The sequence below is a fragment of the Amblyomma mixtum genome, chromosome 2 (assembly GCF_055824585.1).
Source record: "Amblyomma mixtum isolate Tamu chromosome 2, ASM5582458v1, whole genome shotgun sequence".
Taxonomy (NCBI): Eukaryota; Metazoa; Arthropoda; class Arachnida; order Ixodida; family Ixodidae; genus Amblyomma; species Amblyomma mixtum.
Window position 1 is genome coordinate 114,069,237 of NC_143013.1, and position 14,915 is coordinate 114,084,151.

At 50.5% G+C, this 14,915-nt stretch overlaps 1 protein-coding gene across 1 annotated transcript in view; it reads left to right on the top strand.

Annotated features, from left to right (window-relative positions):
- The first annotated feature begins 11,862 nt into the window (after positions 1 to 11,862).
- Positions 11,863 to 14,915, top strand: part of LOC149360627 (lanC-like protein 3) — a 43,458-nt gene continuing 40,405 nt past the window's right edge. The window contains exons 1-2 of the mRNA XM_089572416.1: positions 11,863 to 11,987; positions 12,064 to 12,645. Coding sequence (XP_089428542.1) covers positions 12,224 to 12,645 — 422 coding nt within the window. The 5' untranslated portion in view covers positions 11,863 to 11,987; positions 12,064 to 12,223. The remainder of the gene's footprint in view (positions 11,988 to 12,063; positions 12,646 to 14,915) is intronic.

The window sequence follows — 14,915 nt, forward strand, 5'->3', positions numbered from 1 at the left end:
CCGTGTGCGGGACGGCTACGGATTAATTTCGACCACCTCGGGATTCTTCAACCTGCACTGACATCGCACAGCTCAAGCGGGTGCTTTTGCCCGTCTCTCATCGAAACGCGGGCGGCCTATTGTTCTAACAACAGAGGATCTCGGTCGCCTCTGGGCCCTCGCTTGTTACCGCATGAGATGCCGCAGTTTAATTAAACCAGATTCCGAAGGAATGCATAAAAGACCGCATTCATTAACTAAATCTTTCAGGCTTATGCTAATGCTACACCACATTTAAGGCACACCCAGTCATAAAAGTTTCTTCTTCGAGCTCATTCATTTTGCTTTTTCCTTTTTGCTCGTTTTTGCTTTAAAGAGGACATGTATCTCTCAGCAGGGATCTCCGGTGGGAGCAGCTTCTAATGACCACTGGTCATTAGAAATAGTCATTCTAATTGCCATTTTGTCAAAAAAGTTTGCCTGTAGCCATTGATGAACAGGCTAGAATTATTACGCAGCGCTTGGATATATGCCCGCCCGAGTCCGCGGATTCGCATCGTAAATAAGGTCACTTTCCCGAACCGTGCGAGTATGTCCAACGGACATGCTTAATTGCGACATCTTTAGGCTGCATATTTAGTGGAAGCTGTTGCGCGAATTGCAGATAGTTTCTATGTTAGTAAAAAACCGTCTTAAAACCAAGTTTATAGTCATGTACGGTTCCTTAATTTAGGCGCCACTTTTTACACTGCGGCGCCAAAATTAACGAGCCGTATTATAAAATGCAGTTAAAATATCCTCAGCGAAACCTTGCGAAGCATAAACACAAGAGCCCATAAAAGGCTTTGCCATGCACGGCCAGCCTCTATTAAATAGGCTAGTGGAAATGTCTTTTAGAGGGTGAGTAAACGCGGTTGCCGAGGTATAGTTAAAAGTGCGTTGAATGTGAGCGACTAATGATGTCATAAAATGACCACGGTGAGCACTTTTTCTGTACATTCTTTTTCGGTCTTAAAGAAAGGTAACATGGCGCCATGAACAAGCTAAATGTCTTTCAACAAAACAAATCAAAGTGGCTGGAATTGTCCCTTTTTCAGTGAGTTTTTGGCACAACTTTTGTCGAAATGGGAATTTTTACGAAAGAAAAAAGACTGAAATACAGATTTTTGGGACTAATGAAGTGAATTTTCTGTTACTGTATGGAACACAACTGAACAAGATTGTTTTTTTTCCTAATTCACTCATTCGTCGCATTTACATTTGTGCTACTTTTAATATTTCTATTTTTTATTCCTTCAACATCTCGGAAAGACGTTTGCTTTCATTGTCAATTAACTGTGGCCGCAGATTTCTTTCAAACTAACCGAACATATGCGAATTTCCATCTCATGTGTAAGTGGGTTTTGTGAGGCACCCAGTGCGTCCTTATGTGCCCCGACCGGTGCGGTGCCGAAAATGCCAGAAGATTGGACATGTAAGTGCTGCGTGTACGAGCACGAAAGCATGTCCGCGTTGTGGTGGCGTGCACGAGGGACCTACATGTACGATTGAGCCTCCAGTTTGTGCCAACTGCAAAGGTCTTCATGAGGCAACATCTAGGGAATGTCCGAGGGTAAAAACAGAGATCTTGAAGAAAATGGTGAGAGACCATTCTACTCACCGAGAAGCAGCAATCGCGGTACGTCGCTCCAGGAGGAGGACACGAAACCGGCAGAAGAAATTGAACTCAGTAAATGAAGTGTTAATACATCAGGAGGACCGAGACCGCTCTGCCGCGCAGAAGCCACCGCCTCCAGCTCCGCAAGAGCCAAGACTGTCAATCACCCGGGAGGACTCCGCAGAGTGGCCACCTCTACCATCGCGTACTGTAAGCTCTGTGACACGTCCGCCTGTGCGTCCGCCGGATGTCTACAACAGATGATTAAATCAGGGTGATGCTGAAAAAGCTGATAGGCACCTTACGGCTGATAATTGCTAGAGTGGACACGTTAAGGCTGCTGTCCAAATTTTAGACGCTATTGAACCGGTGCTCGCCACCCTTTAACAGCAGTAAAAAATAATGGCTCTACCGTCGTCGGCACTCTCACTACAAGAGAGAATCTCTCGATCGGCAGTATTACAAAGGAATGTTCGAGGTCTTCGAGGCCGCCTAGCAGATTTCAGGCAGAGGATTTTGAAGTACCGATTTCCAGTGCTTGTAATATGTGAGCCTAATATCACATCTCCTTTTCGACTGTCTGGTTATGAGAGTTTCCTCTCTGAAGAGGCTGGGCATTTGAGCAAGGTACTACTATGCGTCCGTCTTGACCTCACTTACGCTCGGCGTCAAATTCCTGGGGGCAGTAGCAACGAGTATGTAGCAATCACTGTGACTTTGAATGGGCGCATAATCTCTATTATAGGTGGCTACATACCACCAAGGGGTCGATTTGATGCCCTACGTCTACAATCGCTACTCGACAGCGTTTCGGAGCCCCATATAATAGTAGGAGATTTCAATGCGCATCACCACGGCTGGGGAGGCGCCGTTACGAACTTTCGAAGACGGGATATCGCCACGTTCACGGACAATGCAGGTCTTGTTTTGCTCAATGATGGCACGCCGACATTTCTATGCGGGACTACCTACAGCAGCTGCCTGGACTTGGCATTTGTATGCAGGCGCCTCTCATCGTTCGCAACGTGGTGTGCTGATATCGAAACTTATGGAAGTGACCACATACCAACGTATGTGCAGCTACGGTGGTTTCACCGTCTTGCAAATGCCAAAATACGCTGCACCGACTGGAGTACTTTCCGCATTGTTCTAGAAAAAACCTGTGTGAACCTCGCTGATCCAACAGATGCGGAACAGCGTATTATTTCCGCCATGCAAGATACAACGCGTAATATCTCAGCGCCCAATTTCACAGCTTCGGGCGATTCGTCGGCGCGCAGAAAGAAGATACCGGAGGACAAAGGATGTCTCGGATCTCCGGGCCTCTCGACGTGCCCAGAAGCAAATACAGCGCTATTTGGAGAATCTAGGCAGACAACGGTGGCGGTCATTTTGCAGCAGATTGGATCCCCGCAAACCACTCTCCAAAATATGGCACGTCGTTCGAGCACTGCCGACATTTCCCCAGCAGAAACACCCTTTCCGTGCATTGGCACTTTATGAAAGACGGCAAGAACTGGAGGTGGCGGAGGATTTCTGCTTGAGAATTGCCGGAAACGCTTCTACACCTCGGCAGCATCGATGTGCTCCCCCCACGATGGACGATCGACTGGACATCCCCTTCACAATTCAAGAACTGAAAGCAGCTCTTTCTGCTTGTACGCATCCTTCGTCCCCAGGACCTGATGGAATAACATACAATGCGCTTCGTCATCTAGGCCCACAGGTAATGGAAGCCCTCTTAACATTGTTCAACCACTCTTGGGCCTCTGCCACTGTTCCACAGCAGTCGAAAAGAAGCCGCATTGCGGCCTTGCTCAAACCAGGGAAATCGCCACTCGACTTAACATCCTACAGACCAGTAGCTCTGGCAAATTGTATTGGCAAGACGATGGAGCGTATGGTGCTAACCCGTCTAGAATGGTTCCTTTAAAAACGTGGACTATACCCTTCCACAATGACGGGTTTCCGCAAAGGCCGGTCTGCCATCGACAGTGTAATTGATCTCGTGTCAACGGTAGAACATGAAAAACGCCGTCACAGGTTGACTGCTGCTCTTTTCCTCGACATCAAGGGCGCATTCGATAATGTTCAGCATGATGCGAGTATTAAATGCACTCGATGAATGTGGTATAGGCGGACATCTACACAATTGGATTGCAAGCTATTTGCCAAACCGGACAGTCTACATGAAAACTCTTGAAGGAGACACAGCAGATCATCATGTTGCGTGTGGTGTTCCTCAGGGAGGAGTACTCAGTCCAACGTTGTTCAGTCTCGTGCTCATTGGCCTTTTCAAGCAACTACCGAAGGCTGTTTCGATATCCGCCTACGCAGATGATATTTGCATATGGACATCAAGTGTCACGCGTACCCAAGTGCAAGCAAGGTTGCAGCGCTCGGTTTCCATTACGTCTGCGTACTTGCGCCGTCAGGGGCTTGAACTTTCGCCGACTGAAAGCGTAACATTGGCTTTCACACGCAAGTTAATGGTGTGGTATCCGGTCACAATCGACGGGCGATTTGTTCTATACGTAACACATCACAAATTCTTAGGTGTCACGATAGACCGTGACCTGTCCTGGACGAAGCACATTTCTGTGCTCAAGAAAAGCTCGACAGCTTTGCAAGCATTGTGCGGTGTATGGCAGGAAAATGTTGGGGTCCCTCTGAGCGATCTTTACTTCACGTATACCAGGCGCTGGTAGTCGGTCTTCTCAGATACAGTACACCCGTTCTCTCCGGGGTCAGACTATCAGGCCTGCGTGGGCTTGAAAGCGCGCAGGCTCGTGCTTTAAGAGTATGCTTGGGTTTGCCATGTAAAACTTCTACATGGGGCACATTTTATGAGGCCCGCGCCTGCCCAGCACGAATTTATTTTCAACAGGAGCCACTTCGTGTACAAAACGTCCTCTACGGCAACCGAATTGGCAGTCATACGAGAAGCCGTCCTTTATATTGGTCACCAGCCAGCGCATTGCAGGTCGTACAAACTTATGTAAAATCAAGGGCATGCGAGCAGCTGGTTCAACAGATAGTGCTTTTGTTAGCCGAAGCTTTCCACCGAGGCCATATCATAAAGTTTCAATGGATACCGATCCATTGCGGCACAACGGGAAACGAGCGTGCTGACGCCGAGGCTCGGATGGCACATAGTGATGGTGCTTTCATTGAGATAGCCTTTTCTAGATCGGACATTGGAGCCTTGTTGGCGCATTTAATGCAAGCCGCAATGCAGTCGCACTGGCATGATTCGAGTCATCAACAGGACCGCGTCTGTAAGCTTGACGCTGGCTCACGATTACATTTGCCATCCCATCTATGGTGGTGCGACTTCATGGGACTTTACTCCACCGGTTACGGCTTGGCGTTGCCTACACCAAACACTACCTTCACAAGATCGGCATCGAAAGTAACCCAAATTGCGTACAGTGCCACACTCCAGAGACTATTGGACACCTTCTTTGCGAGGGCTCGAACTATACTGCTGAAAGAAGAAATGGACCCTCGGCCTCTCTCTGAGGAAACTCTTCTGGGCGCCAGAACGAGACGTTCTGATTGGTGGCGTGTGATAAAGGCCGTGTTCAACTTTTTGTGTGAAACAGGCCTGGATACTCGTCTGTGACCGCCTGTGCACTACCTACATGGTTAATGACATGTGTCGGTGTTTGTGTTGCAGACACCAGTTTTGTGTGGGTCTACTAATCGCGATGCGAGTGCCAGCCAGTGTTGTGTGTGCGTTGTTGTGACCGTACTTCTAACCACGTGGGCCCGATCAAGCAGCTACCGTGAATAATCGACGAGGCCGACAACCTCGCGACGGCGGTGGGAAGTGGGATGCTTGGAATGCCCCTCCGAGCCTCAGCGGATTAGTGTAGCAGGAATGTCAAGGGCCATTGTCAGCAGTAACCCCAGCGAAATTCCTTGAGCGGAGGTGACCACTATAGCGGCGAAGGCCGGAGACGCGCCGGAGGTATTGTCCGAGCGACCACAGCGGAGGCGACGTGCCGGCGCCAGTCACGCTGGCAGTTAATTGAAGACTTCTGTGTTCCCGTCTCGTGTTCTGGACAATCGGCGGGGAAGCAAGTTCATTCACCTGCTGGAAGACTTCGGGAGATTCCTGGATGAGTCAGCACCTCCCCCCCCCTTCCCATCGACCCAGCTGCGAGAGAGTGGAAGAGCCCGCACCTGCCCAGCCGTGGGTGGTAACAAGAACGTCCCCTTCGGTCCATCCGATTGGACCGTGCTCGTCGAACCTTGTTCCCCAGCCAGGGCTCTGGGGAATCCGAACGATATTTAACTCGGCCGTGAGTGTGGCCGAAAAAGCCTGCTAGCTCCAGTCGACTACGGTTGACGAAGACGTTCCCCTTCCACTGAGAGCCTTTCTCAGTCCCGCTCTATGTAAATAATGTAAATAAGTGTATAAAGCGTTTTTCGTTACTTTCCTCCGAACCCAGTCTCCCATACTCCTCGTCCCATCACCGGTCTCCGGCCATGCTACCCGGGTCGCAACAACTGGTTGGCAGCGGTGGAATCGTCTGCGTGGTGTCCGTGCTCCGGTTTTGGTGAGTGTACTGCCTTCTCTCCTTGAGTATTGCCAGGCTTAGCTTTTGTGCTGCTCTTCCTGGTAGTGTAAGTTGGTTGCAGTAGCCTGTTTGGATTTAAACCTTGCGCTGCACCAACAACATCCTTGAGAGACTTGCGATTACATTGTTACCGAGCACATAGGGGCAGTCATGGACTGGCGAAAGCTGCGTAAGATGGACCTGATCTCCTTATGTGGGGAATTAGGGATTCATTGTGGGATAACTATGAAGAAGTTGCAGGTTGTCAGTGCGATAGAGGCCCTCGGTTTTGAGGATGAGGAGATAGTGGAGCACTGGGAGGAACTGGAATTGGAGGAACGAAAACGCAAAGAAGAGTTGCAGGAACAAAAAGGAAAAGAGCAACTAGCGGAACGAAAAAGAAAAAAGGAATTGGAATTAGCGGAACGAAAGAGGAAAGATGAGGTGGCGCGAGAAATGAAGCAACTAGAGGCGAAGCTGGCTGAAATTCAAGCAGATGCAGCAAAAGCGGAGCGAGAAACGCGAAGGCTTCTCATACGGCGAAGGGCCCGAGATCGGTTGCGGACTTTTCGAAGAGGCGAGAGCTTCAGAACTTTCCTCGGGAATTTTGAAGAGATATGTACGGAAGAGGAGCTAGATCAGGGCGAATGGTCAATGATGTTGCTGGCTGTCCTCCCTTGTGATGTCGCCGCCGTATTAGCGCGGCTGTCCGATGAGGATGCCGACAACTACGACAAGGCGAAAAGTGCCCTCTTCCAATACTTCAGAATCCGTGTAGAGACCGAGTCTAAAGGCCGAAGTGATGTCAGCGAGCAGCGCTCCCATCAGTGCGTCAGCGACCAGCCAACGAGCCCCGCTTAGTCAGCTACGCACAAAATAGTTGCTCACAAGAGCAGTGACAGGGCAGGTTCAAGCCCGGAGAGAACCGCCAGTTCAGTGGAAACGGCGGCAGGACCTGTCGATTTAAAGGCAGTAGAAAAGGATTGTTGCACTACCAATCATAACAAAGGCACTAGGGATGATTTGGTTGAACTCGCTGGCAACAAAGAAATGTGTCACAAGGCAATATCAAACCCTCAGAGTCATGCCGATTTGAAAGGGCAGGATGAGGCAAAGGCAGCTCAGGGTCAGATAGACTGCGAAAAATCTCATCTGAATACAGCTGGTGAGACACCCGAGAAAATTTCTTTGGCAGAAGATGACGACAGAGTCGCAGCGGCCAGCGACAGAACGCCAGACAGTGAAGCACCGAGCTCAGACAAAATCGCTGAGGCGTGCAAATTTTCAGAGAGATCGTTACCTAGCACTGACTGTAGGGCTCAGGTGGTTTTGCTATGCGAGGAAAATTCCGCACGCGACGAGCCTCCGGGAATTACTGTGTTGGCTTTTGACGCTGCGGCGAGGGCCGGCACCTTAAAACGTGACGGCACCGCAATACCAGAAAGCAGTAGCGCACTGAAAGGGACAGGTGCAGGATCGATTGTAACCGAGGAATGCGCATCAGCGCTGCATCAAAACAAAGGTCATCTCAAAGATGAAAGAACGACAGCCGCACGCGACCGAACACCCGACAAAGAGCAGCTCAGTGTAAGCAATATCTCCGCGGCTAGGTACAGACCGCAGGAGAGCGAACCATCGTGTTCAGCGGATATTACGGGAGCGAGCGGTTGTTCGGATGAGCCGTCGCCTGACACTCTGAGCAAAGCGCCAGTGGCTTTGCTGCGCGGGAAAAATGGCGGAAACGATGAGCCTTTGGAAATTGATGCTGCTGCGAGTGCCGGCAGCTTACCACGCGACGGCGCCGCGATAACCGGAAACGCACGATACAGATGCACTAGGGTAGCCTCGAGAAAGCGTCGGCGCGCAAGGAAAACTAAGGTGAACGGTTGCGCTGAAATGAAAAAGGTACGGGTCATAAAGCCCGCGAATTTGAGGACCGGCCAACCTTGTAACTTTGCAAAATTGCAACCGCGGCGCTCAAGAGTTCATAAGCGTCGCATTAAAGGTGCCCTGTGACGTAGATAAAGCATGGGGTCTTTATTCTTTGTATGCAGAGTAAGGGACATTGTGAGTCCCGAACGCGCAATGAGATCACCGAAATCATAATATTTGATATTTTAATCTTCGCTAGAAATGCTTGTTTCGAGCCGATGGTGTCGCAACGCGGCGGCCATTTGCGGCAGCGGAAATGAGGCGGCATCCAGATAGGGCGCTGCCTTTCTCATTGGTTGGGCGTCCAGTTTGCATATTGTTCCTTTATACTTGCGAAATGAATCCAAAATATTATGTCTCTGAGTACTGAAAGCTTTTCGCATGCCACAAAAACTGGAAAGAAGCAGGGAAAGCGAATGAAAAATAACAAGAATACAGCTAGGGGCGACACTTTCCATTCCGCTTCAAACCTTCGTGGCAGCCAGCGCTGTTCAAAAAACGTTGGCTCAAACCAGAAAGCGCGCGCGTCGAGACCGGCCGTGACCATACCAAGACGGCAGCGAAAAAAAAAAGCCAGTCGACAAGAAAGGCCGGACAGGAGACCGGAGTCGAGTTTGGGGGGGAGGAGGGCTACTGCCCACTGCCTTCCAGTCCGACTAAAAAAGAAACTTCGGGGAGCTTCCTTTGTTGTTGTCACCCCTGCCCTGAGTACGGCGTCGCGTACACGGGGGGAAGACGCCGTCAAAATGAGCGGATGTCTACAGCCCCGACAAAGCAACAACTGCATGCACGCTTCTGCTGCGTGTGCGCCAGGCGCGGTTCTGATTGGTAGCGCCCAATCTCGGTACTGGGTGAGTGAAATGGGCGAGTGAAGTGCGTTTTCGTCTGAGCTTTTCATTTCGAATTTTCAGAGTGGAATAACTTTCGTTTGCATGCTCCGATTTCAATAATTCTTTTTGCTCTGGTCTCTGGAAAGCATGATGAATCTATTTAATGATATTAACTGGTACCGAGGAAATCATCGCGGTGCCCCTTTAAAGCCGAGGTAACTAGGCGTGCGCAGTCTGGAGGTAAACCACCTGCTCCATTGTGGGACCGCAGCAGGGGTTGTCAGGAGAAATGTGACACCCGATGCTGGCTGAAGAAAGAAGCGCGCGGCCGCCAGACAAAAGGACGCCGTAGAGCGCGCGCGGGTCAGACAGAGACGAGACATGCAGGGAACCGGGAGAGGGGGAAGCGCCTCTCTCGTGTAAAGCTTTTTCAGCGCTGCCCGGGCTTTGCATACCAGTCGCATAGGGACGGAACAAATCAGCCCCGCAGCTTTTTGGAAAGCGTAGCTGGTAGAACGGCAGCCCGACCACGCCGGGCGCGACTGAAGTAGGTGTATTCCAAGAATACGTGCGTCTTGTATTTTATATTTGTTTTTTTATTCATGTACGGCAGAAAAACGGAAACGAAGTGTTGAGCTTTTATGCCTGTGCGGGATTTTGTACTTCGTGTTTTCTAGCCGTAATGATGTAGCTTTAAGACGCTTGTTGATTCTCTGCGTAAAAGAGTTTCTTTTGTTTGGTGTGACACCATTGGAGGTTTTGTAAGGGAGAGTTGCAGTGTGTGGGTTATGTATGTTGTTTGTGTGTTAGGTATAGATTAGCGCTTGAGATTACGTGAGCAGTAGTGGAGCTCTACTGTCTCCTCGTCTGATCTATCGGAGCCGTTGGTCTGTGAATCGCAACGGCAGCTGTAATTTCTCCAGAACAAAACCTGTTTCAAAATTGAAAAAAAATGCGGTGCCATTAAATCGCTCGCATAGGTCACGTTCATCGCCCGCAGCTCACCCAACCAGACCGCCTGAGGGGAGGAGCCAAAAAGGGGAGTAAATTGAGCAGCACAGCTTGAGGCCTTGTTCTTTGTTTTGCCTGGCACGACTCGGGAGAAGGGTGGTGCTCTTGCCTTGCCGGGGTGGGGGCATTGTGCAGATTTGACCACTAATGCTCTACCTGAGACCCTTGGCCTGCAGACACCGACCCTTGGATCACCCAGGAAACAGAGGACCTGTCTGGCTGATGCGGCCTCTTCAGAGGACAGCGAGGAGCTGTAACCCCTTTCGAGGCCTCTACCTGGCGGCGGACGAGCTGTTGTGACCGTACTTCTAACCACGTGGGCCCGATCAAGCAGCTACCGTGAATAATCGACGAGGCCGACAACCTCGCGACGGCGGTGGGAAGTGGGATGCTTGGAATGCCCCTCCGAGCCTCAGCGGATTAGTGTAGCAGGAATGGCAAGGGCCATTGTCAGCAGTAACCCCAGCGAAATTCCTTGAGCGGAGGTGACCACTATAGCGGCGAAGGCCGGAGACGCGCCGGAGGTATTGTCCGAGCGACCACAGCGGAGGCGACGTGCCGGCGCCAGTCACGCTGGCAGTTAATTGAAGACTTCTGTGTTCCCGTCTCGTGTTCTGGACAATCGGCGGGGAAGCAAGTTCATTCACCTGCTGGAAGACTTCGGGAGATTCCTGGATGAGTCAGCATCTCCCCCCCCCCCTTCCCATCGACCCAGCTGCGAGAGAGTGGAAAAGCCCGCACCTGCCCAGCCGTGGGTGGTAACAAGAACGTCCCCTTCGGTCCATCCGATTGGACCGTGCTCGTCGAACCTTATTCCCCAGCCAGGGATCTGGGGAATCCGAACGATATTTAACTCGGCCGTGATTGTGGCCGAAAAAAGCCTGCTAGCTCCAGTCGACTACGGTTGACGAAGACGTTCCCCTTCCACTGAGAGCCTTTCTCAGTCTCGCTCTATGTAAATAATGTAAATAAGTGTATAAAGCGTTTTTCGTTACTTTCCTCCGAACCCAGTCTCCCATACTCCTCGTCCCATCACCGGTCTCCGGCCATGCTACCCGGGTCGCAACAGCGTGTGTGTGCGTGTGTGCGTGTGTGTGTGTGTGTGTGTGTGTGTGTGTGTGTGTGTGTGTGTGTGTGTGTGTGTGTGTGTGTGTGTGTGTGTGTGTGTGTGTGTGCGTGTGTGTAGACATCACCCGTGAAACTCATTGTATTATGCCATCATCAACATTCATTCCCACTTTCCTTTTCCTTTTCTTCCCTTTCCCCTGTGTGGGGTAGCAGGCCAGGGCCATGTTACCACCGGCCGACCTCTCCACCTTTTCCTCATTAAAGTTCCTTTCTCTCTCTCTCTCTCTACGTTTGGTTGTAACGAGTTTCCATCGAGGGAGCAACAAAAGTGTGTCTCTCCTCACAAAAGAAGTTTGCACAACTCCGAAGACGGTTCCGCACGCCATCGTGCTGTGATGTTGACCACTTGTACAACGACCGGTGATTGATTGTAAAACATTTTATTCGCCGGGAAGAGCTTGGCTAGAGGTCGCGTTAAGTGGTCGAGAGTACATAGCCCTCGACGACTTTGTCAGCCCACTCCACCGCCAAAACTTGCGTTCTGGGGTCAGAGCTAGCCAGCACGGTCTCCCACCGCTCGAGAGAAGGAGCTCTAACTAGATCACCCGGAGGTGGCTCTATTTTGCAGTCCCACAGGATGTGATCGTAGGTAGCACGTTGGCCACAGTGTTTGCAGTTTGGGTTGTAAAGATCTGGTGGTTTTGACGCGTATTAACAATTTGAAAAAGCCGCGCACGGAGCCTTCAGTTTTGGTTTCGCGTTTTCAGCCAATCGATGGCAGGAGCTAGTCGCCCATCCGAGCCAAGCGCAGTCGGAGACCCCCGCCGCTGAAACCGAACGGCATTGGCGCTCCAAGGCAGCGGCTGCAGCGACTGCGCGTCACGGAGGAGTGAACGGAGAGGAAAAGGCGCCGCTGGTGTTTGCGCCGCAGGAACAACACCGGAGGTCAGTGGGCGCCCGGGCCGCGGTCGGTGAGGTGCTGCTAGAGGAGCGCGGGGTGCAAAGTGGCCGTCGTTCTCAGGTCGCTCGAGTGCGGCGTTCGCGTCCTCCGTGCGTCGTGGTGGGGCCCCTGTGATCGCCGGCCCCCCAGCCGGCCGTGCGCGGCTGCAGGTCTGGGTAACCTCCTGACGAGCGTCCGCTGGCAGAGCGACGACGGCGGCCGCCGCGAGGACGAGGCCACCATGTCGTCCAAGCCGAAGCGCTACTTCGTCAACACGCTGCCCGACTACGACGGGGCGCCGATCCCGCTGGAGCGCGAGCTGTGGGTCGAGCGCTGCCGTGACACCGTGCAGCGCGTATTCACGCACCAGGGCACGGGCTTCGACGACTGCGACGGCGGACTGTACGTCGGCGTGGCCGGCGTCGCCTTCATGGCGCACCGCGTGGCCCAGAGCCCCCACTTTGCGGCCGACCGCTCGAGGCTGCTGACCAAGGCGCAGACTTACCTGGGACACGCGCTCAGCTACTGCGACCAGCCACAGGTGCGCGCCGACCGGGCCATGCAGTCCGCATTCCTGCTCGGAAGCGCGGGCGTCTGGGCGCTCGCCGCCGTGGTCGCCGCCGAGGTGGGACGCAACGACGATTGCGACAACTTCTTGGCCAGGTGAGATGTTTACAAACGAATGTCGCCGCCGCGAAGCTCGCCTGCTTGTGTGCGCGCACTTTGCATATGAGTAGAGCATATCGAATAATGCGATAATTGTATGTGATCGTAACCGTGTAACCATGTTTCAGCCGTTGATAACTGCTTCCAGTACGGCATAGTACGACGGCGTACGCAGTTCTTCCACATAACTGTGAATTATTTTCTTCGTTGATCGATGCACTATAAATAGTTAATAACTGTCATTCGTTGAGCTCTGCCTTGTTTGAGTGAGAGGTGGCGTACTGGCGGATGTCCGGCGCTGAGCTGCGTTGTTTAGTGTTTGTTCCCGGTCCGCGCAGCGTTGCCCGCAATTGCGCCTTGAGTTAAGGTGACACTGGGTATATTTGCATACCGACTGGAAACTTGTGTTGGACTGATGTCGCCAGTGGTAGTGTCCTGGTATTCCTGTAGAGAACTACTCTCTTGGATTATTTTTTGCTGCTCTGCGCAGTTTCTTGAAGTAAAACCATGTTCTTTATGTTTAATAAGAATATCATCACTATGTCTCGTTATGGCTTTTAACATTTTGAAACTATCTGAGCCTGGAATTAAGGAACAGCAATCACCGGATCATGAGAGCGAAATAACGAAGAATAAAAAAGGCGCGGAGCGCATATGGCAGGTTCTCTCAGATCGTGAATGGCAGTTTACCAATATCCCTCAAGAGAAAAGTATGCAATAGCTGTATCTTACCGGTACTAACCTAAGGGCCCGAAAGGTGGAGGCTAGCAAGGAGGTTTCAGCTTAAGTTAGGGACAACGCAGTGAGCTATGGAAAGAAAAATGATAGGTGTAACGTTAAGAGATCGGAAGTGGGCAGAGTGGGCGAGGGAACAAATGCAAGTTAATGACATCCTAGTCGAAACGAAGAGGAAGAAGTGGGCTTGGGCAGGGCATGTAATGTGAAGGCAAGATAACCACTGGTCCTTAAGGGTAACGGAGTGGATTCCAAGAGGAGGCAAGCGTAGCAGGGGACGGCAGATAGTTAGGCGAGCGGATGAGATTAACAAGTTCACGGGGATACGGCGGCCGCAGCTGGCAGAGGACTGCGTTAATTGGAGAGAAATGGGAGAGGCCTTTTGACCTGCTGTGGGCGTAGTCAGGCTGATGATGATGATCATGAATAATATCTATAAAAGGCATTTAGGCTTCACTTTACTGCCTTAATTATTTCTGGTTCTGTATATATAACATTCGGTTATTTTACATTGGTGTTTCCAATTTTTTCTCTTCAATTTACATACAATGGATTATTAAGGATTTCACTCCTTGACAGGCGCAGACCGACCATATTAAAGCAAGACAGAAGTGTGTTTATTAAGTGCCGTCTTCACTTTTGTCTTAGAACAGAATTCATGCCGAGAAGGTAGCCACAGTTTGTCGTTTACACCTCAGCGCAATGATACTTACTTTCTTATTTATTCATTGGAATACATCCCAACTCAGGTGGTATTTAGGACAGAGCAGAGGGAAGTTCAGATGCCTCAAATATTCTAAAAAAGAAAAATGCTGTAAAGGAATTGTGTGCTAGTGAGGACCTCATAAATATAAAGCAAAGGCAAACCAAAAGAACTACCTGACAAATGCGTCTTTAAGCACCAAGCAGTAATCTCTCAGGGGACTCGAAGTGGGTAGGGAGTTCCATTACTTTTTAATGGAAAGGAAAATTATTAAGATATTTCAGTGTCCAAAAAAGAGCGTTTAAATTTTGTTATGGTCAGTCTGAGTGAAGATTTATCAGAGCCATGGAAGAAATTTAATTTGAGTGCGTTCATTGCAGTGATACCCTTTATCGAGGCTTTTAACATTTTATGGAAATCGAAAAATCAGTGAACGTTGGTTGCGAGCATTATTCTGAAATTAGTTGAGACTAAAACCTCTTGCCTGCAGACTATTTTTCTTTCAGTGGAAGCTTTTTTTTTCATCCCACTTCAATTTAGGGAATGTCATGTTTTTTTAGTGAAAGAAAAATGCTGTCTTAATAAAGTACAGTCCTAACAACAACCGGACGATAAAATCCATAGCTGTGAGGTAACTTTACAAGAACTGTTGCTATTGCATGTCTAAAGATTGCAGCTGAAGGAGTGGTGTAGAAGCTGGAAAAACCCCTGCCACTTTCAGTAACGCATGGAGCGCAGAATAATGATGCGTAAACTGCTTCTTGAAGAGTGGCAACAAATTTCTTATTCGACTCGGAGGTTGCCCTCGTTTGAATTTTTAATGCCTTGG